Source organism: Acromyrmex echinatior, chromosome 2, assembly GCF_024713525.1.
Source record: "Acromyrmex echinatior isolate Ae372 chromosome 2, ASM2471352v2, whole genome shotgun sequence".
In the NCBI taxonomy this organism is placed as follows: domain Eukaryota; kingdom Metazoa; phylum Arthropoda; class Insecta; order Hymenoptera; family Formicidae; genus Acromyrmex; species Acromyrmex echinatior.
In genome coordinates this window covers 8,512,370-8,534,814 of record NC_141853.1, presented here as the reverse complement: position 1 = coordinate 8,534,814, position 22,445 = coordinate 8,512,370, and the positions used below count along the sequence as shown (strand labels likewise).

General features: G+C 36.8%; 1 protein-coding gene across 2 annotated transcripts; it reads right to left on the bottom strand.

Moving 5' to 3' along the window:
* Window positions 1-25: 25 nt before the first annotated feature.
* On the bottom strand, window positions 26-22,425 carry btv (dynein cytoplasmic heavy chain beethoven). Of its 2 annotated transcripts, XM_011065604.2 has the most exons (46): window positions 22,044-22,425; window positions 21,417-21,745; window positions 20,753-20,915; window positions 20,068-20,249; window positions 19,893-20,005; window positions 19,352-19,597; window positions 18,800-19,020; window positions 18,270-18,668; window positions 17,950-18,191; window positions 17,464-17,787; window positions 17,229-17,295; window positions 16,663-16,999; window positions 16,219-16,570; window positions 15,728-16,070; window positions 15,303-15,465; window positions 14,993-15,212; window positions 14,638-14,764; window positions 13,938-14,543; window positions 13,509-13,755; window positions 12,897-13,404; window positions 12,253-12,645; window positions 11,976-12,155; window positions 11,397-11,762; window positions 11,201-11,319; window positions 10,798-11,108; window positions 10,414-10,562; window positions 9,840-10,121; window positions 9,409-9,638; window positions 9,205-9,333; window positions 8,869-9,117; window positions 7,821-8,260; window positions 7,592-7,726; window positions 7,216-7,445; window positions 6,874-7,083; window positions 6,426-6,714; window positions 5,658-6,167; window positions 5,308-5,564; window positions 5,011-5,211; window positions 4,711-4,942; window positions 4,429-4,582; window positions 2,888-3,104; window positions 2,283-2,713; window positions 1,900-2,202; window positions 1,537-1,787; window positions 1,134-1,428; window positions 26-925 (listed from the first exon to the last, which is right to left on the bottom strand). In XM_011065604.2, exons 1-46 carry the CDS (start codon window positions 22,281-22,283, stop codon window positions 639-641), a joined length of 12,279 nt encoding a protein of 4,092 aa, XP_011063906.2. In that variant the 5' UTR covers window positions 22,284-22,425; the 3' UTR covers window positions 26-638. The 2 variants fall into 2 exon arrangements, with proteins under 2 accessions (XP_011063906.2, XP_087259055.1); XM_087402929.1 differs by lacking the exons at window positions 21,417-21,745; window positions 22,044-22,425 and having other exon boundaries at window positions 19,893-20,001; window positions 20,753-20,842.
* Between the last annotated feature and the right edge of the window lie 20 nt (window positions 22,426-22,445).

The window sequence follows — 22,445 nt, the reverse complement described above, 5'->3', positions numbered from 1 at the left end:
TTCGATCAAACAAAATGCACGCAAAGTTGATTCATCAGTTTATTAAATTTATATGACAAATAAATATATTTGTTGGACAACTAAATAAATAGTTCAAAATACTTTAAGACTACAAATTAGGAACCTAAGTTTCTTATCAATATTAAATAAACATAAATAATTTTTTCATTTAAATAAATAAATACAAGTGAATGTTTTAGTATTTGAATAGTTAGGAGGAAATATTTGCTTTTGTTAGCAATTTGATTTAACGCCTAGACTCTAGAGCCATTTGCATATCATTCCATACCTTCATCTTCGTTAGTTTAACGGATAATTATAAACATTATTTATCTATGAAGTTGATTTAAATTACATTTAACAAGTAAATACATTTAACGAGTAAAAAATAAAAGTAACTAAATAAATAAAAGTTTAAGACACTTTAGGACTATATAGATTAGGAATCTATGTTTCTTATTAAAATTAAATGTGTGAATACAAATCCATATTTTTTACTAACTATTATATTTAACAATAATTAAGATTGTTGTGTTTACTTTTGTTATAGATCTGATTTAACATCTAATACTTGCGTAATAAACGTATCATGTATCTTCATCTTTATCAGTTTAATCGGGGACAATTACGAAAGCTACTTATCTCAGATACAGGATGACGCCACGGCGTAACCATGCATCGCATTCCTCTCGCGGACACGTGATCGGTAATGAACAAATTAAAGCCTCCCGTTGGACACTTGTATAAACTGGTATGTTCAAATAATCTTGTCGATACGTATCTTCAAGAGCGTAAAGATTACCATCGCCGGATTTATCGTCCGAATATTCTTCTGGCATAAATGCTACTTGACATGTCGGGGCAACTGCGACTGCTGCTGAATTTACGTCCAGATCCTTTAAGACACCTTCCTCGATCGAGGCTCCTGTAAGCAAAACGTGTTTTTCTTTTATTTAAAGATACTCTGGACTTTTTGATATTGTCCAAAAATTTTCAAAAATTCTTAAATGTGTGATTCGTTAATTAATTACAATGTGAGTCGCAAGTTCCAGCTCCTCTCGTAACAAATGAAAAATTTAATACTGTAAATACTGGATCAAACTCTGTCGAGTCTGACAATCAATCAAGCTTACCTGATACGAGCAAACCTTCGAGCTGGAGCGATACCTTCCACTCTTTATTCATACGATTCTCGATCCAATTGGCGCGAAGATGAAGAGTTTCCAATGGATGACCGAGCTCTCGCGCGGTGTGTTGTTTCAGGGCAATCAGAAGAGCCCGTGGTCGGGACAGCTGGGACAAATCGACTCGATTGGGTATGTTTATCGCCGAGGATTTTAGTGCTTCATAGTTGGATAAAAGCGCCTTCGCGAATTGAATGGCATTTTTTGGGCCCGTTCGCCATTCCGCAAACCAATGCTTGGGAGTCTAGAATTATAAATAATCTTTATTATTATGAAGAAATATATATAATTATAATTATCGTTACACTAAAATAACTATGAAAAAGTGAAAATTTCAAAATCAAAATCTGACCTCGTTATCTTCTAAAGATGACGCATCCATGTCCGTTTGTACGATATGCAATAACTTCTTCGTAAGATCGATCTCGTCGATGAAAAAGTCCTGTAAAGGATTTCCTTTCCGTTCGCTTATGGTACCTGTGTCACATGTGAATGTCAAGGAACATTGTTGATCCATAACTACCTTTAGATCGTGTTGAACTTTTGACTTCTCTAATTTATTGCTATTTTCTTCGCTATTGTTGAACGGCTTCATCAAGATACCTTGAAAAGAATTTAAGCATATTTGAAAACTTGAACTGTTCAATATAAGAAGAAAATACTAATCAAATCTGATGTACTATTTGGTTCTAATTTATCTGAGCTTTAAAGATACCTTTAAGGTATGTTAGAGCTTTTTCCGCAGCAGCTCTTTCCCATGCTCTATGAGCATTAGCAGGAAGTCCGAAGTATTCTTTCGGTGAATCGACGTCATCCATATTCTCCAGTGACTTTACCGGATCGCCCATCGTCATGTCGGTCACTTTCAACACATCTCCCAACTTCCGGCGTCCTTCGAAAATGTCTCTGGACCAAATGTTACGTATCATCGAGCGCAATGCCCTTGCATCATAATCATCTTGAAGCCGTCCGCCGTAAACCGCAACGTCGAGCAAACCTCTGCCAATTTGCCAGTCCCCTTTACATACCAATATATTTTCTGTACATAACGTCATATAAGATGTCAAAATCACTTATACATATTTATGTTTCACATACCTTGTTGAGATCGTTTTTCCTTCGTCACGTTCTTCACTACTAACTCGTAGGCAGCTTCGAGATCCGACTCGTTCCACTCGTATGGTCTGATCCAGCCTTGAGGAACGAAGTTTCGCCGTTCTTGAAGCGTTGCATGTAACCAGGCGAGCACTAATGTAGTGGCCGCGACATCACCATTACGCTGCGACTGTCGCAATTGCTGAAGCGATTTTCTCATGTTCCTCTTCACGCCTTCGGGCGGTTCGTACGCCAGTTTCAGACAAAGCCCCGCTAAACCCGGATAGAATCCGGAACACTCCTCCGTAGTCAGCCAGATCCTCGTGGAGGAATTTTTGTTTGTAGTACACATCGACGAGCGAAGCATACTTTCTAATCGCGGTAGCCAATTTAGAGCAAGCTGCAAGTTGCTTAGCAAGACCCAACCACCGTTTCTACGAAGTAATGGTAATTAATGTGTATTTATTTCACAAAATCGTATATTTCCAATTATAAAAAATTTTGCATTTATAAAAGTGTTAAGATGAAGAATTTTTTAAATTTCTTTACTCGCAATATTACATACATTGCATCACAATGCTTTTGGAAATTATGATTATATATTCTACCTGCATGCGGTTTCCAATGCCAATTCGGCTTGAGTGACATGTCCTTGACCTAAAGAAACCTCGATAAATCCAGCGGAGGTATATTTCTCAGCTAGTACTTTAAGTTCGGGACTAGGATCAGTCCCCGGCGATAAAAGTAATAACACAGGATATAATCCCGCCTTCTCTTGGACGATCGTACTCAATGACCATAGCGGCGGTGCCAAATCTTTCACACCTTTCGTACGTAAATTTTAATTAAAAATATTTTATTATATATATTAAAATATAACGGTTATTTCTGAAGTAAAAGTAATAAAAGATTCTGTTTATACGTTCGCCTTATTCGTTTGACTTTGATTTGAAAACATTTGTATACTCTTCGAGTATATAAATTTAAAAATTGTAAGAGTTGCAAGAATATTTAAATATTCGAATATACACGAAATTCAAAATAATTTTATCGCATTTTATCTGCCCAAATAACAGTCTGAATATATTCGCTGCGGCTGCGAAAATGTAGCAAGTATAACGTTCTGCCAGCCTTAATTTCAGCTATTTAGTAGTCAAAGCTATTTTAGCTGTATTAATAGTTGCGTATAATCACTATGATAGCTAATAAAAAAGTCAAAATGCAGCCACAGCTATTTTGGATGCACTGGTAGCTGTACAGTCGTTGTGACAGCTAATGGAAAAGCCAAAATGCAGCCACAGCTATTTTGGATGCGTCGATAGCTGTACAGAGACTGTGACAGCTAATAGAAAAGCCAAAATGCAGCCACAGCTATTTTGATGTGGTAAGTGTACGTAAGTGCACCGTAAGTGAATCTATGCGCACGGGTAAAAGCTAAAATACAGCCAAACAGCTGTAATCTAGTTGTAATTTGTATGTCACAGCAAAAGCAAGAACTAACATGACTATCAATTTTAGGATAAACTTAGTTATGTAACAGCGAATGATCAAATGTGTTCATTTATGCGGCTTTAAAATTAATACCTAAGGATCTGTGCGCAGTTCTGTAATCATCGTATTTATGAATTTGCATCCGCATTAATATACTTATATATGTATTATAAATTGTAATAGGTTGTAACGATTAATTATTCTTTAAATTTTATCTAATATTAGACGGAAATATGAGACGGAAATTTCGAGTTGTTACAGATTCAACTCCAGTTGAAGCAAAAATTATTTTTTAATTCTATTTTCAAAATTTTTACATATTTAATTTAAAAATAAAAAATTAACTTTAATCGTATATTAATTACATATGAAGAACATTCTCCGTTTAATTATTTTATCTTTATTATAAATCTTTATTATGTCACACTGCTATATAATATGTCACTTCTTTGTAACAAAATACTTGTGCAATCAAAATGACTATGACATCGTTTTCAAAACCTAAAAATATTATCCTATTTTTGCTGATATTACGCTATCGAAACATTATAATGACGTTGTGACAATAGCTGTGACGTTGTAGACAAAAATGTTACGGTTTAAGCTGCAACATTATCGCAGATGTTTTAAAACTTCATGTGCTATTTGTAATACTTGCCTAATTGTTTTGCAGCCAATTTGGAAAGGGCGGTGTGCAAATAATCAGGTCGCAAAGCCTTCACGACTAAAACTTTTTGAAAAGCACTGAGTCCGTTATCCGCGTAAATATCAGAAATATTGTTCAGCCAAGAAGATTTCATTCTAGCGGCTACCTTTAAAAAAATAATACCGACATAAAAATTTCAACTCTATTAAGAATTCGAATTATTCATGGAAAATACTGAAGTCACTTTAATAAATCTTTTGACTGTTTACTGAAGACGTCGTATTAAGTACATACATTGGGCAGAGAAGAACCTAAGGCTTGTATAGCTTCACGTCGTTCATCCGGTATCCATTCGGGTAATTCAAAGTCAGAATTATCGGCGTTGGCGATCGTGCCGTTGTCGAACAAAAGATTCCTCTCGACATCTGACACTGGATTTAATGACAACGCCATATGCAGCGCTAGTGGAAGCCTGTGCTTCCTGTAGATCGCCTTTGCGCAATGATGGAACGTTAGAGTTATCAACCTGACACACAATAAACAGCATGATGACTTTATGTCATTTCACAATTTAATTGATCATATTATACATACCGTTTCTCGATTAGACCTCGCGATTGTTTCTTTTCTCCGTCTTCATTCGTATAAGAAATGTCATCTTGCACCGCTTTTAAGCAGATATCGGTGTAGGCTTCTGTGGAGATAACGTATAAAGAGCTGAGAAGTGTCAATCCTTTGATAGTCTCATAAACATTAGCGGCAAACTGCGCAAACTTTTCATGATTTTTGGCACGCCTAAAAAAAAGAGAACAAAAAACAACATTATCTTTAAATGTTAATACAGGGATTAACATTAATGTTTGTAATATAAAAATAATATTCTGACGATACCTTGAAACTTCGTTCAAACTTTGTCTACTTTCCTCAAGCGCGATCGCTATCTCTTTCGCCTTGGCTTGCGTTGCTTCCAATGAAGACAAAAGACCTCCTTGTTCTTGGGATTCTTGTAAGAGATCTTGGCCTCTAGCTGTAGCTAATTGGCTTAACACATCCAGCCTGGCCGCGTCTCGTTCTCCGGATAATCTTTCTTCCCTCTCCAAGGCTTCTCTTCTTTGCGCCTCGAGCTCTGGCGTTTCGTTCAGTAAAAGCTGATGAAACAATCGTTAATCGTTAAATACGTAAGAAAAATCGAATAAAAATTTGAGAAATAATCACATATATTTATTTATTTTTTTCCTTACCTTCTCTACAAATCTTTCTGCTAAGCTTTTCGTACCGGCACCAAGCGTAATCTCGCACAACACAGCATCAGCTTCCTTCGGGATATCTTCTAATCGATCTTTCCTAGTGGCCAGGAATAATTGAAAGCCTTCCTGAGCCGGTAGAATACGATCGCCCAGTCTAAGCGGTCCCCGACGAAGCAAGGGCAAAAGTATCGATGGAAATTCAACCACTTCCTCGACCAAGAGAGGTTTCCCGAAACGCACAGCGAGCTCCAAAGCCGTGAAAAATTTAGAATTTTCAGGCTGAGTTATTTCGAGTCGCGTGCCAAAATTGCGTTTGATCCAGATGACTGCTACTCCCGAAGGATCAAGGAAAATAGGTACTAGGGGTCCTTTCAGAACACGGGAGGCTGCGACCAAGCTACTCGTGTCTGCTGGTAAACCCTGTGCCCTCCATAATAATCTCTCGCGTTCGGTTACTAATAACTTAGTCGCTGATTTCTTCCAATTGTCATCTCTCTCAGGATCCTATGCAATCCAAATGTAGTAAGTCATTAATTTTTTAAGGATCAATTATTATTATTTATTATTATAATTAAAAATAAATGTCTAGACCTATTCCAATATTTAAAAAATTAAGTTAAAATATTAAAACATAAGACGATTCAAACTTTTTGTATTCAACATATATTAATTAATGTGTAAATTTTAGAATAAAGTTAATTGTCCCAAAATATAACATCGCATTTTTTTCACATTAGTAAATCTAAAAGAAAGACTGATTACCTGATATACAAGTAGAGCTGCTGCATTAGCTGCCTCAACGTCCAGTCGTTCTTTTCTGGCTGTCAGCTCTTGGAATTGTGTTTGCCAATCACGATGTTCGGTATCGAGTTTCCGTAACAGAGCACGCGCTGTTGATAGACTGGCCTCGGCAGATTCGGTTCGCAACTGCAATTCAGCTGCGCCCCTCGTGTGCTCGGCAAGCTCTTTCTGAAGCTGCGCCACACGGCTCTCCACCGTATTTAATCCCGTTTCCAATTTTCCCAACTGTGCCTCAGCCGCCGCTAATCGACTTAAGTCACAAAAGAATTAAAAAATCGAGTGATATAAAGCGATTAGATCTAAAAGGTAAATAGTACAAATTCGAAATTAGATAGAAAAATGAAAAAAAATTAATGACACAGATGATATGGAAAATACGGAAGCGAAAAAGGTAATTTAAAAGACATACTCTGCTAATTGACGTTGTTCTCGTTCTAGTGGAGCAACTTGTTCCAATATTTGACCGTATTGAAGATTCGCGAGTACCCAAGCGGCTAATGGAGCTGCCGCCACCGATGCTCTCTTTGCGGTTTTCTCTTCGAAGCTGTCCGGACGTTCCTTTATCAATTTGGAAACAGCTTCTAAACTCGCAGGCGTACTACGTCTTGCGTCCCAATTTCTACGCGTTAAATTCCGAAGAAAAGTGAAAAAGGAAGAATTTAGTTTTAAAATTAAGCAAATAGTTAAATAGAGTAAAAAGTAAATTAATAAATTAATATGAATTAATTAGATTAAGCCAATAATTGCTTACCTGATTTCGTCCTTGACACCCCGCTTGGCGAGGAATGTCTTCATGCTGTTCCAAGATGTATCCTTTATGCCCATCAGCCGAAGAACACCTTCGAGCACATCCCTCACCGGCGCTGGCGGTGCTCTCAACGAACGAACTTCAGCCAATGCATCGGCACTTATACCAGCCACTGCCTGAGCAGCTTGCGCTACTAGAGGCTCAACCTTTCCTAATTCACTTTCTATGTCCGCCTACGCAAACGATAAGATCAATATAAGCATATTGCTCCTTTTGTATATGCGTTGCATTGACGCAGACATGTTGGGCGATCTCTGTGAGTCTTATACTTCAGTTCTTCGTATTGATAACGATAGATAACAGGGAAAAATAATATTACCTTACGCCGTGCGAGTTCAGCACTCTCGCGTTCTGTATTAGCCTTCAAACTTGTCATTTCTCCCCTTTGAGTGGTCGCACCTCTCATTGTAGCAGTGATTTGTTCAAGAGCTGCATTGGCCCTTCCCTTTTCCACCTTTAAACAGAATATTTATGTAATTGCAGTGCTGTAAAATAGAATTAAATATAAAATAAAAAATTTACAATTAAATAGTAATGTTATTGCAAACCTCTAGTTCCTGACGTTGTCTGGACACTTCGTCCTCCAGCTTAGCTACTTGATCGCCGGCTTCTCTTAGCTTGCTGATACCGGCTTCAAGAGATCGCAACTTCTCTTCGACCTCCTTGCTCCACGTGTCGCGAAGATATCTCCAGGTATGCACTAGAGCGAGGAATCGTGCCGGGGCCCTTTGATAACGAGGCGCTTGAAGATGTGCTCCGATTATGACTTTCGCGCAGTTTGATAATTCCTCGAGTTCGTCTAATTGCAAAGTACCCTCCTGAATTGCTAATTTGATCAACGAACTTTCTCGGGACCACCACTCATCAGGACCACCAGGTCCAGATCCAAGCAGCGCACAATGTCGTAAAAGGCCGAGACGTAGCAGTGACGACGATTCGATCTCTTCTGAATCTAAGATCACCGCTATTCGAAGGTATTTACGCAAGCCTGCGAAATCAATCACAGGCCTTATATATAATAAGACAAAAAATAGCAAAAAATCAGAGAATAAAAATAACTTTACTTGTAATGCTTTTAGAAGTTACTTTTTTTGCTAATGGAAAATCTCTTGTGGAAAATTGGATTGTGTTTTAAGACTGAAAATTTAATCGGCGCGTGGATTGTAGAACTAGTATATATAAGTCATGTATATATAAGTGTATATACATATATTCACTCAGAAATATTATTATCTATGATACAAAGCTTTAGCTTAAGCCGAAAAATCATTTTGCTTCTTAGTTATATTTTCACACATCGGTCTAATGCCATTGTTTATTGCTTTTATTAATATTTAAACAAAAAATATTACAAAATTTTTTAGACTAATCTTATTTCGTCATTAAGAAAGTAACAAAAAAGTAACGAATTGTTATTTTTTAAGTAATGGTAACGGTGTAACTATTAAATAATTATTTATAAAAAGTAACTTTCAATCCTCTGAAAAAGATCTATCACATAATATATGTATAAACATAAACTTTATAAATTGTTTCAGAAGAAACGCTATAAATTAATTTATTTAGCATTAAAAAAAATTTTGAGTATATACGTACGATGATATAAATATTGTTCCAGCGTCCCTTGAAAATCTTCCCTTCGAGCCAAATCGGCGAGCGGTGCAACCAACGCGTCAAGCTCTTCCGTTGCATAAAGTCCTGGAACTTCTCCTTTGGATACTATGGCACTCACCATTACCGCTAAACTTTCCTCCCTAACATGATGTTCCTCCAGCAGGAGCAAAGTCGGTTGATTTTCGATGCCCGCTGCCTGCACAGCGTTCTTTATCGCCACTTTACCACGTTCTAAGAAACAATTGACGGATATGACGGGATTCCAAAGAACAAAATACAATAATAGATAAATTGTGATTATAATTTATCTTACGGTACCAGGTCCTGAATCAATAAGTCGTAAGGAAGAAAATGTTGCAACCAATTTAACTGCTGACCTTCTGCCCGCTCCAGGTCGTCCAATGAGAACAATACCGCGAAAATCGCATCCAATGGCCCAACTCAGCCCTAGCAAAATATTTAACATTGTTGTATAAATGTCAATCTTCTTCTCATCTATTAATTTAATTAAATCGTACATACCAGCTATGGTTTCCAGAAGATAAGATGAAACCGATGCTTGCACTGGTTGACCCTCTCTGGCGCATCTAGCCGCTGCGTTGATTATCTCTTCTCGCCATTGCTCCTCACTTAAAGGATATAACCCAATATTCGCGCTCTTCCATGCATATACATCATTATTGAAATCTTTTACCTCGGAATCTTTCGAAATTAGCAGAGATTCCCATCGTGTCAGAGCCTTGGGCGTTAATCTATAGGATTAATAAATAGAATAAAACACAGTACTATTATTTATCAAGAAAGAAAAATTTAAATAATTAAGACGTTAAATTCACTTTTCTTTAAACTTAATTTAACTTTCTTAAAAATTTAATTTAAATATATACATAAAATAATGATATGCTTTTAACAAATAATTTTTTTTATAGAATATTATGATCTTAGAATAATACCTCGCGCGAAATAGACGTTGTCCAATATCTAACAAATAATGAGTGATGTACGCTTCGTTTTCGGGAGTAGGATAATGTTTTAAGAGTTTTGCCCACAAAACAATATCCTTAAGAGTCCAGGTAAAAGAAGATTCCTGAGCGGAACTTATAGATCGGAAAGCATCCAAAATACTAGGCTTTATTCGAGCGATCCAAGACTCCGCTATGACAAAGTCAACGTCTTTCAAAGAAGTCCTCAAATGAAGTTCCAGAATGGCCGCGACATCCTTTTGACTTGGATATCTATTGCAGGTATATTTTAAAATCTTCTAAGATTTTGTTCAAAATTTATTACTAATTTTGTTTAAAATGAATTAAAGAGAAAACATGAATTAAAGAGAATTAATAACTGAAATTTATTTTATTAAAATTTCTAATTTTTCATTTTTCATTTCTCTAATTTGCTTTTTAATTTTTTTAAATTCAGAAAATTAAATTTATATACTTGCATAAAATTAAACATTTAATTTTAAAGAACGAATTTCTTTCAAACTTTATTCTAATTTATATTTTTTTCTGTAGAGAAATTACTCACTCTAAATAATAAGTTGCAAATAAAGCTTCAAGCCTTGGATGTAATCGAGTAGTCACGTCAGCAGTGCATATAATTGTTACGGATATTTTAGAAAATTCGAGATCTTCCTCAAGAAAACCTTCCTCTTGAAGCAATTCTCTCACCAATTCCTAAAGATAATTTGATCTCATTAGCATCTTGTTACAATCTTTTTTATTAGAATTTTCTTAACTTAATGATTTTTTTCGAAAAAAATTTATGTTATTTGTAAATCAATAGTTAAAGCAACAACAGTTTAAAAAAAAATTTTATCTTTTTCGTATTAAAGTATTGAAGATTGCTACAAGTCATATCTAAATTAATGCATTAAAAAGTTAGAGAGGAAATGATTGTTTGGGATTATACCTGTAAATCTTTAGCGGCGAGATGCATATCTTCCAAGATAAGAAGCACTCGAGATCCGCTTCTCGGCTTATACGTCCTACCTTGCGAAGAAGATTCCAAGCGTAAGCAGGCCTTCTTCAAACGATTCAGGAGATTGCCAGGACCGTAAAGCGAAGATCCTCGCACTATGGTCATGGTATCTTGATTTTTTATTCTTGCCAACGCAACGTTGATCAAAGCATTTTTACCGCAAGCTTCAGGTCCACGAATCATAATCGGATGGCCATCTTCTATCCAGGGCAAAGTAGCTGCTAATGCTTTTTTGATACGATCTATATAAAATATATAAATAAGATCTTTATCCCTTTTAAAGATCTTAAAAAACGTTAACGTTTTAAAAACTAAATTTTTTAATTAACAATACCTGAAATTAAGATGGGTCCATAATCAGTATTAATAGATTCATATGTATCACTGAAAGGTACCAATCGATCGGTTTCAGAATCGTAAAGGACCGCACTTGGCTTTTGTGGATCGGGACACCTGAAAAATAATTTTATAAACGGCATAATAATGGTCTAAGTTATTATTTTAAAAAGATTAGAATGCAGAATACTCACCAGCTTTCGGTTGATCCGTAAATAAATTTCGCCAAATTATCTTTGGATTGTACATCCTCCACTTGGCCACATAATGAGATCAGAAGAGCTTGAGTGGCCTGAGCGAATGTCTGCGCTTTATGAAGATGACACAATGTGGCGGCCATCAGACCAGATGCGGAAAAACTATTAACGTTTATCTTTAAAGTTTCATCAATGCACGAACATAAATGGGTATTCGCAATTTCCGCAGCAGTTGACGAGAGTTGCTCTAAACGCCAAGGCACCAATAAGGATGTCGGTCTCGTCGAGCCAAGATGCAAAACGCCCAATCGCGAAACCGTAGCTGGGCTGGCATCGGCGAGTTTGTGGGTCTCAAAGATAAACCTTTTTTTTACGAGTATACAACATACAAATATAGTCAAGTAATTAAATCATTAAAAACATAGAGTTTATAAATTAATTTATTTTTGATGTATATAATTAGAATTTAGTGTGTAGATTTTGCCACTACGCATTATGAATGTTGTTATATCCAATAAGAAATAATAATGAAATCGACATCGATAGGTATAGACCTTTAATTAATAAAATTTGTACCTTGTACCACTACCAAGCTTAATTCCTATTCCATTGGGTAAAGTTAGGAGTCGATTATCATCTAGAGCTGAATTCAACGCCTCTGCCCATTCGGGTTCCACATCTCCATTAAATATGATCCAGGTTGCGGAATTCCCGGCGGACGTTACCGCGCTCGATAAAACGCCCTCCTTCCATTCCCTGTTTATGCAATTATTTGCAATTGTATACGATTTCAATATTCAACGCGTCCTGAATTATAAGAGAAATCATAATAGAACCATTAAAGAATGTTTACCTCGTTCGTGGATTTACATGACCTAATAATCTGCTTTTTGGTATCGCTCCAGGATAAACAATTATCTGTTGTATGGGTACACCAATTTTCGCCAATGCTTCAGTCAAACATGACCTGATCGAAGATTTTCCACTACCCGGTGGGCCGACTATGGCGACACCAGTCCTGCTCTTTAACAGGTCATTCAGTTGAATGCTTCTGGTGGCAATCTCTTTCGTCAAACCCCGAATTTCGCAGACTTTCAACAATGCGACGACTAAGTCTTCACTTTCAGTAGAGACCGATAAAGGAAGATTAGCTTTCGGAAAGAGATCATCTAATAACGATAGGAATTTCGTCGTATCTACCTCCGTTAATTTCGGAAGGGTTGATGCCTTGATCGAAACAAGAAGCCTACCAAAGAATAAAAAATCTTTTTATCAAATCAATATAATTTAAAAAACAAAAAGTGTTTCATTATACATTTTAAAGATCTTAATAAAAATCTCTCTTAATTCTATCAAAACTGATTTATATCTATTTTATTTCTAATTATCTTATAAAAATAATGTTGCATGAATAAGACGAAGATTAATTTTTAATGTTATATCTAGTAAAATTTTCTCTTTCAGTATATATTAATTTAAAAACAGACACGAACGTACCTGGTGGTCTCATCAACATCGGCAATCGGACGCAGATCGTTGAGTACAGATTTAAGCGCCCTGAGCCCCCAATCATAATGCGATTGCTCGGAAAGTATGGTCCCGGCAATTTCAAGAGCCTCTACCAATCGTTTGCCGAGAGTAGTCGCTTCTAAGAAACCGGCACACTCCAACAAAGTTTTCGCAATATCCGATTTATCCGGATGCGCCATGCTAATAGGCCTAAACAGTCGCGCTAAAGAATCCGGCAGTTTACGTCTGCCACCGTACTCGCTTCCGGCTGGATTCATCGTGATAAAAATGCAACAGTGAGGATCTAGCTTGATCTTCTGATCGCCCAACAAAATTTCGGACGAGCCGTCTCGTAACGCCTCTTGAAGCGGCCTTACCAACATCGATACTGCACTCAAGGTGTCCTCCTCAAGACGATTGAATTCATCGAAGCAACCCCAAGCACCAGCTTGTGCCAAGCCGCCTAAGATACGCTTCATGCTGCCAGTGTCCATTCCTACATTTCGCAATAAATATTTTAATTTCACGTATTAATAGTAAACCTACTTTAGTCTAATATGATCATTGTCTGCCGCAATAATGGAAAAATAGATGTCTTACCTTCATCACAATTGAAGACGAGAACTAATCTACCCAAAACAGATGCTAAAGCTTTGACACTTTCAGTTTTTCCGGTTCCAGCAGGACCAGTTGGGCTCCCACCCAATCCAAGTTTCATAGCTTGCGTGAGAGCTAAGAAACACTTCTCTGTTAAGGGAGTTCTCACCAAACCAATGGACGCCCCTTGATACTCAAAGCGATACGGTAATTCTGCACCGGCGCATCGGATTATGTATGTATCTTGATTCTTAAAAATACGACAGTAATGTAATAATAAAGTTAACAAAATATTAAAAGTGTTTATTTAAAAATTTATTGTTTAACATTTTGGAATGTATAGAGTGCGTTTTAAAGAATAAAAAATATTGTGTCGCTACAGATTTAATGCTCAATTAACGAGACAAGATGTATTTTTTTTTCAAAACTCACAATTTTGTAACTCCTTAGTTGTTTGTGCCAGATCCAGCTGGCATTCTCGCCTGTTATTACGATTTTCAACAGTGTTCGGGCCACTTGTAAATGATGAACAGTATCCAGAAGAAGCCCACGCGCTTTCAGCGCAGTTAACTTATCACCGGCGTCTTCCAGTCCTCTATATCTTGCTCTTTGTGTTTCTAAATATTGGACAAGCTTCTGCAGAGCTGCGCGGCCTTCTTTCAGAGCACGTTCGCAGCGTTCGGTAAATCCTATTCTTTCCGACAGTAGCAATATCTGTGTGGGATAAACGGACGGATCGGGTGTGGAGTCATTCAAACATTTTTCCAAATTCTGACAGAGCGCATTTCTTATTCCCTTTTCGAGATTATCTAACCAACGAGGTAGAGGTTCAGTGAGATCGACGGTCTCAGGTAACTTTAATACTTCTCCCTCGGGTGACACAATCGCCATTAACGAGTTATTTTCCTTTACTACTGAACCAATACCGTGATACAATTTTGGTAAATGAGCCTCCAAACCTCTTCCACTACCCGATACCAATTCCAGAAGGTCTTCATCGCTAAGAAAGTACAATCTCGGATAAGCTGCTCGTTTCTCCTATAATTAAGATTTGTGTCATTATAGTGGTTGACAGATAATAAAATATATATTTTTTTTCTAATAAAATAACTATTTTTCAGTTAAATGTCACCTCCAAAAATTCGTCCAGACATTTTTGACATCTGTCTAACAGATCCTTTAAACTTATTAAAGCTGGTAATGAAAGTTGCCTTAGAGACGGCACTCTGGGATCTCGGGATACTTCTCCTATGAGATATCTAAAAATTTGCGAAGATATTATTAGGTGTTGGAATTAATTCGTAGCGTTTTTTAATGAAAGAATGTTATTTATTTCACATGAGCATTAAAAAATACATTAATGAAAGTACTTCCCATCACTTGTAAAACGCTACGAATTAATTCCAACACCTAATAATTTAAATAAATGAATAAAAAAAAAGTATTAAAACTGCATAGAAGAATTAAATTAATATAATTTAACAGACCTAAATTCCTTATCGGCTCTGGACCATTTCCCAGAGTCATTAGGAGCCGCTCCACTTCCGTAAACCGGGTCCAAGTAGATCCATTTCCTTTGAACGCTACTGAGTGCTTTAATCCTTTCTTCGAGCTCTGATAAAGCCGCCTCGCAACGCGCAGCTCTAGACGCGAACCTGTCGTGTCCTGAAGTGCCTTTCGCTCCTTCGAGCAAGAGTCTCAATTCCTCTGTAAACGATTTATAATTTAAAACAAAATTAATAGATTATAAAACTAATAAAAAACTAAACAATCAATAATAATAAATATAAACGATACCTATTTTTGCCAAGAGACTGCCGTAATCTCCAACGAGTAAGATCATCTTATTCTTGCTATCAGTTGATTCCTGTAACGGAAGTGACGCCGTGCTTTCCCAAACCTCCAAGTCTATTAATGCCTGTCGGATCCCGCTCTCCGCGACTGCTCGTTTCGTTATTTCCTGAAATATATATGTCGCGTTTGTGACAATTTCAGAACTATATACGATATATATACGTAAATGTATATGGGGTTTCATATCCAGGTTGTTTTACTGAAGTCTTATTAAATATACCTATTATTTTTAATAATTTTTTCGCGAGATAAATTTTTCATAAAATAAGACCTCTTTTATAGGAAAAATTGAATATTGTAAATACTGAAATATTTAAAACTATCGTTCATTTTTTCAAACAAATCATCTTAAAATTGTAAGTTCTCACTTTTATTCGATCCTCGTTCTCCTTTAGCGCTTCTATACAAGCAAACAAGTGACCTAAAGTGATACCCCGTGGATTTTCGACTTTCAGGCCCAGTATAGGAATTAATTCAGTCCAGTGCTCGTCGGCGATTTCATCTCCCCGAAGCGGTTGGATGGATTCGATCGCAGATCTAACTTCTTTTATCTTTTTACTGACGAAGGTATCAATTTCCATATTATCATACAACCGAATCTTATTCTCCCAGGAATCAAGCCAATCATGGAGTCTCGGTAATCTTCTTCTAGCTACAGCCCACTCCTCGCTTTCTTGATTTTTCAACTCCTCCAAAAACTCAGATTGGAATCTACGATTGAGTTTGATACAATAATTAATTTATCTTTCGTTAAAAATGTCATATAAAAAAATAATTTTGTTGACATAGAGAAGGAAATAAAAAATTTTTAAAGTTTCTAGTTTCTAGTTTCATAAAGAAGGTCTTCAGTTAAAGAGACCTGTAATTTGACTCTTCAGTTTCCAATTCACGTTCCACTTGTGATAGATTAATGTCATCGTCCTCCAGGACATTTTCGAGGTCCAGGGATATTCTATTGCAGTCTGCTTTCAAAGAATCCAACTGCCCGTTTAGATTGAGCCAACGTTCCTTCATCGACACTAACCAATCGAGAGTGAGATTCTCCGATCTTTCTGACCACTTGACCTGCCATCTTTCTCTTTCGTCCCTTAGAGCTATCGCCCTGTGACGGAGATTAACTTTAGTGTCCTCCAACAAACGCATCATAACAGCCTTATGCTTTTCCAGACGATCTTCCAAATCCTGCAAAGCGGCGTGAGCCCCGTTAATACCTGCAGGAAAAAAACAAAACGAAAACTTAGTTTGTATTTTTATTTGCAATTTACGGAAATTATACGACAATCTTATTTGAAGAGAACGTTACCGTCGAGCTTCTCACTGGTCCACGCGGCCATAACTTTGGCGAGGACAGCAACGACTTCCATCTCCTCGGCGATTCCTGCTGATTGTTGTTCAATGCGTGCATGAGCCTCGTGAGCTAATCCGACCTCTTCTACATTACGCGGTCTACGTTCGAGCTCCTTGGACGCAAAGGATAGGAAGTCTACGATAGCTACCAAACGTGAGGATGCTTCCGCTCTTAGATCAGAACTCAGTCGTTCCCAATAATGACGAGACGCAATTTCCAAATCATTCCTCGTCGTTGCTGTATCAATGCATACGCACGAGATTTTTACCTCGCAACCGCGTAATTTTCCAACCTATTTCGGCAAAAATTAAACATCCACACCATTACTTAAAGTTAAACTAATAAATTGTGAAGTTTATTATGTTCAATACAAAAACAACTTAAAAACTATTCATAAATAAGAAACAAGATGCATGTTAAAGTAATCAAAAATTAAATCTTGGAAACTGGTATTTTTGTTTTTTATTTATTTATAAGTACATAATGTACTTTCCTTTTCATTCCCATAATATGAGACTTACCTCTTGAGCCCACTGTTTTGCCTCTTTAAAAGCTTTCGCCCATTCTTGGGGAGGTTTACCTTTCAATCTAGAAAATTATAGACCAATGTAGATATATAATATATATTAATACAAATTTTTTTTAATTTATTAACACATTCACGGTTTTAATCAATTTTTTTTTTCTATAAAAAAATTAATAGAATTTTATTTGCAGTAATTTCTTGCATAAAATATTATATTATTTTAATTTTACCGTTCACCAACGTCGATATTGGCCGGTGTTGCTAAATTTAGCCACTTGGTCCTAAATAATTCGAGAGTGGACAAGACGATTTCAACTTGTTTGTAAACGCCACTGAATAGATACGCGTTTTTCTGCACTAAATCACCAAAGCGTGCGTCAGCGATGTCTCCGACACCTCTAAAATTCACAGGAATAGAAAGTGATCGGCGTATACCGGAGTATAATTTTGCGCGAATATCCTCGAGTGGCGGTCTCCATTGTAAAGATCCATCCCGAAAAGTGAGCTCCACTCGAATCTCAGACAGCTTCTTAGACAAGGATGGCAAGGCATTCCTGGATGAATAATAAAATAAAACAGTTTTAAGCTAATTATTTGTGAAAAAACAGTGTTAATAAATTTCATGCAATTAATTATCTGTATATACACAACACTTTATTATAATCAAAAGTTTCGGATTTTTTAGATCTCTTTTGAATTTTTTCGCAAAGCTATACCTGTATGCTACACTTAACGCTTTCAAGAGTTGCCGATCCCAATGCAACTTCCAAGCTCTCGCATTACCATGCTCTGAATCCACCGCATCGACAATTGCTCTCATATTTGTCAACGTTTCTTTCCATATGTTCTGATTTCCTACAAGGTGCACAGCATCACCTTTCAACAAACCCGACACATAATCTCGCAAGGTAGAGTGCTTTGAAATCAATTCCGAGTTTTGTCGGGCAAACTTCACTACCTGCATAAAATGTATTATGCTATAAATTTCATCAACTTGCAATATTAATCTAAATAACACAGGACGATTCTTTCTTACCAATTCTTTCAATCTAGCGGTATACACATCGACGAGATGAGGATCAGACCAAACGACACCCGACTGTTCCTGAACAGCTCGCGCCAATTCGAGAGCTATCGTCAACATAAGCGGTCTTTGGGAAGGCACCATTCGATCGCCAATCGTATTGTGGAATGTAGCGACCTGCTGAAGAGCTCTAGCTCGTCCTGCTAAAGACGAGGCTCTATCTACCAGCTCTCTAATCTCTCTCGGTAATTCGACGCCTTCGCCAGATAATGCTCTGGCTTCTCTAATCAGAGTCATCAATCGAGGATCGTAGGTCACTCGCATCATGCTAGTGCCAGTAAGTTCAACCACCGGCGAATCGGTGCCTAAGCTTAAATCCTTCTTGGCTATATCGTCCTTGGTGGTGTTTATCTACGAATAAAAACGCACTACTAAGCTTTCTAAAGATATATATAATGCTAGATTATAAAATTTGTCTAATTTTAAAATGATTTAAATAAATGAGAAATATATTGTATTAAAGATATGCAATTAAAAGTTACCCATGACTCAACCAAATCCCGTTTTTTCTCTTCGGCTTCTTTCAGCGCGCTTGACAAACGCGTTGCCACTTCTTCGTACCCCGGAAGATCAACAAGCAGCTCTTTTCCTAATTTAGCTAAACTCTCGAGTCGTACCTCCGCAGATCTAGCGGCTTGAACCTCTTGTAACACTTTAGGAGCATCCAGAAGGTATTCCGTGTCGGGACCAGCTAAACGATTTTCTAGAATCCCGCACATTTCCAAGAAAATATTTAACTGATGGAAACAAATTTGAATTGTACAGATTAGCGCGCGCGCGTATTTTTTTTCAATATTTATCGTCTATTATCCTTGATAATGTCAAAGAAAAAAAATATTTGTAAGAAATATCAATAATATCAATAATCAATTTATAATGATTGTAAAAAGAAGGAAAAAATATACACAAATTCCCTGCTCTTCTTTTTTTTTTTTTTTTTAACATATTTATATGGCTAAGAGATATGAAGAACATTTTAGTTTTTTTTTTTTAGTTTAGTTCAAGAGGTTTAGTTCACGATTAGATCACTCTACCGATTAGATCACGATACGCTGCAAGCAGAGACTCTCGTTCTCCACGTAAGGCTCTCTTAAGCCCTTCCCTCTTCATCAGTTCACTGTATCTCTCGAATTCGGCTACCAAAGCGCTTGGAGTATCAGCATCGGCAATGTGATCCTTCAGTTTCTGAGCAACGCGTTCTTCAGCTGGTATCAAGCCGTCCTCGATTTTACGCCTCAATCTATTCCATTCATTGTCCCAGTTATCACTGCCCAGAGCAACTACAAATTGTTAACGTTTATTTATTTAAAGTATCGTTAATTTATACTATTTAATAATTTATTAAATTATAGTGTTCATTTCTAATTATTTCAATTTTTATTTATTAAACAATTCATGAGAAATTGCAAGTCCAAAAACTGCTTTATCTATTTTAATTACAATATTATCTTCAACTTTCTTTTGAAGACAAAAACCAATTGATTGACTTTGTGATTTCTTCACGTAAGAACCAATAATTCATCAAAAAATTATTATGCATAAAATATTTCTAAAACAAAGTTCCTTCCAATGTACCTCTCGTATCATCAAACGTTTGGAGCAATTTCTCGATACCGAGTCCCGATCTCTCACTCGGAGTCAGAAGTTTACTCAATTGGCGATGCTGCGCACGTAACTCGGACATCTGCCTAGAAGATTGCGACTACGTTATTATTACATTCCATACCGTTTCGTATGCATTAACGCCTACCTGAGGTTTCTGCCGAGCTTCGAGCATTTCTCTGGTACGAAGATCGGTCCGCGCCAAGGATGGAGCGAATGATGCGGCCAGAAAAGTTTTGTTAGTTTCTGCGTTGCATTCACCCACTTTTCGCATACTGTCGCTCCGAATGCGATTGTTTCGTCCTTTGCGCGAATATCAGTCATGTCGACCTAACGAATTACATTCCGAAAAACGTCACTTAATAGCGTTACTAAATCAAATGATAGGTAACAAAAAAAATGATTTTACTGAAGCATCTAAAAATTTAGGCAGATATAGATCTAAAAATAATTTTATTGGACCATCAAAATAATTATGTAAGAAATTTAAGCATGACAATTAATGCTACAAAAAGTTCTGAAATTCTAACAACCAGTTTGAGTGTCCTACATAATTATTTTGACAATCCAACAAAATTATTTTTAGATCTGTATCTAACTAAATTTTTAGATACTTCAGCAAAACTTTTTTCCGTGTAAACACCTCTTTTTCAAATCAAATCTTATTTATCAATAAAAATATCAATATTTTCATAAATAATGTTTTTATTTTTAAACAATTATAGACGTTTCAAAGACTTTTTGCCAATTTATGAGTGTGCCCTCGAAACGTCTTGACTCTGTAGTTGATTATGGATAATTATGGATAATTTAAGAAATTATAGTTAACGTACCGCGTCGAGATAATTTTGTATCTGCTGAACCACTTCGTTCCCGATTACATCGAGAAACGATTTCATTCGTTCCTCGGTATACGCTGGTCCCCCTAACTTCCATAAATCATCCACGAATACAGAAATAGCTTCACAAGCTTCTTCCACAGCGATCAATCCATCTCTGTAAAAGAAACATAAAATAATAATTGCATAAAACATAATAAGCCGTTTACAATGGAGTATTATGTAGTAAATCTTATAAGAAATTGATCAATCATAGTCGATTATTTTCTTCATATTTGATTACGATTTGATTTTTTATTTATGATTTAAGTTCGTTTTTATCAACGTAGTTTAATTTCTTCGTACAATTAACTCTTAATTTTTTTCTAATTTTTTTCTAATTTTAGGACCGGTATTCAAAATCCATTCTTATTTTAAAATCATTTTAAATAATGTCTTAATACGATTCTATGATTAGTTTATGATATCATAATATTATACTTAAAACGATCTTAAATATAAGAATCAACTATGAATATCGACCTAAGAATTAGAAAAAGATAAAAAGTAAGTTGAACCGAGGTATTAAAATCTAAATTTTAAATTAGTAGAAACGAGCATTACTACATTATTTCCACTGTAGACAGCCCTTTAAAATAGTCAAAGTAACAATGTGCACCTTGACACCGCGGCGCTTTCGAGTTCGATCTTGATGTTCTTCACGGACTTGGCAGCTTCCTCGCAATTCGTTCTCTCGTGCGACCGTTTAGCTTCATCCCTTTTCCGCTTCCAAAATTCCTCTTCCTCCACAACGGTAGTCGAAAATCCGGAGCTGAGTAGTCCCTCCTCCAATTTCTTCAAACAAGATGTACTTAAACCAGACGAGCGAAGGGCAGGCGCCCATACCTGACGGAGACCCTCAATCAGTACCGATCCATCCCCGCAGCCGGTGGAAGCTACCTGGACCACGTCATGAAAGTTCTCTTCTGTTACTGTCGCCGCTGTCACCTACATGAATTTTCGCACCATCAGCATATGTAAATAGCGTGCTAAATCGCGACTTTCTAGAAAATGCTTTCTATCATCAAGAAAGTCACACTTGGCATGACGGTGATTAGTCAACGGTAACTAACTGTAAGAGAAATGTACGGAAGAACGGATTAAGCAGATTTCACGAAAGACAAGAAAGCAAATCAATAAATATATCCCATCGATAAAAACCTTTTTCTTATTCGTTAATCTTCTGCATTTATTCATCAATTTTCATAATTAAAATATATTTTTCTTTTCAAAGAAGAGTCTCTACCTTAAAGAAGACCAACGTGTTTCTTATACCGGCGGGCAATTCGATGCTCAATTTCAAACGGACTTGATTCCGGTCGGTGTCGACCGGCCTGGCGCATAGAGTTCTGCACGAGGACTGTTCCAGGAAGCGATCGAGGATCTCGCGATCCTCGATGTCCTCGTCGTCGTGTTGCACGGACGCGCTGAAGAAGTTCCCCGCCGTGGAGACTATCAGATGCCTACGTTTGTCGGCGACCACCATTTCGTCGTTTGGTTTTAAACGCGTTTTAAATGGAGTATTAAATCACACGGGCTCCATCGTGCTCTTAAAGAGCGGTTGCTCGACCCGGTCGTCGTCATCAGTCGTCACGACGACCAACAATCAACACACAACACAACTGTCACTATCGCTACATGCATCGTT

Coding starts and splice junctions, on each gene's coding strand:
- btv (XM_011065604.2), bottom strand. CDS start 22,283: ATGGTGGTCGCCGACAAACGTAGGCATCTGATAGTCTCCACGGCGGGG. Junction 18,669..18,799: donor GGGATTTGGTTGAGTCATGG/GTAACTTTTAAT, acceptor TTTTATTCGTAG/ATAAACACCACCAAGGACGA. Junction 15,213..15,302: donor CAGTCTCTTGGCAAAAATAG/GTATCGTTTATA, acceptor AATCGTTTACAG/AGGAATTGAGACTCTTGCTC.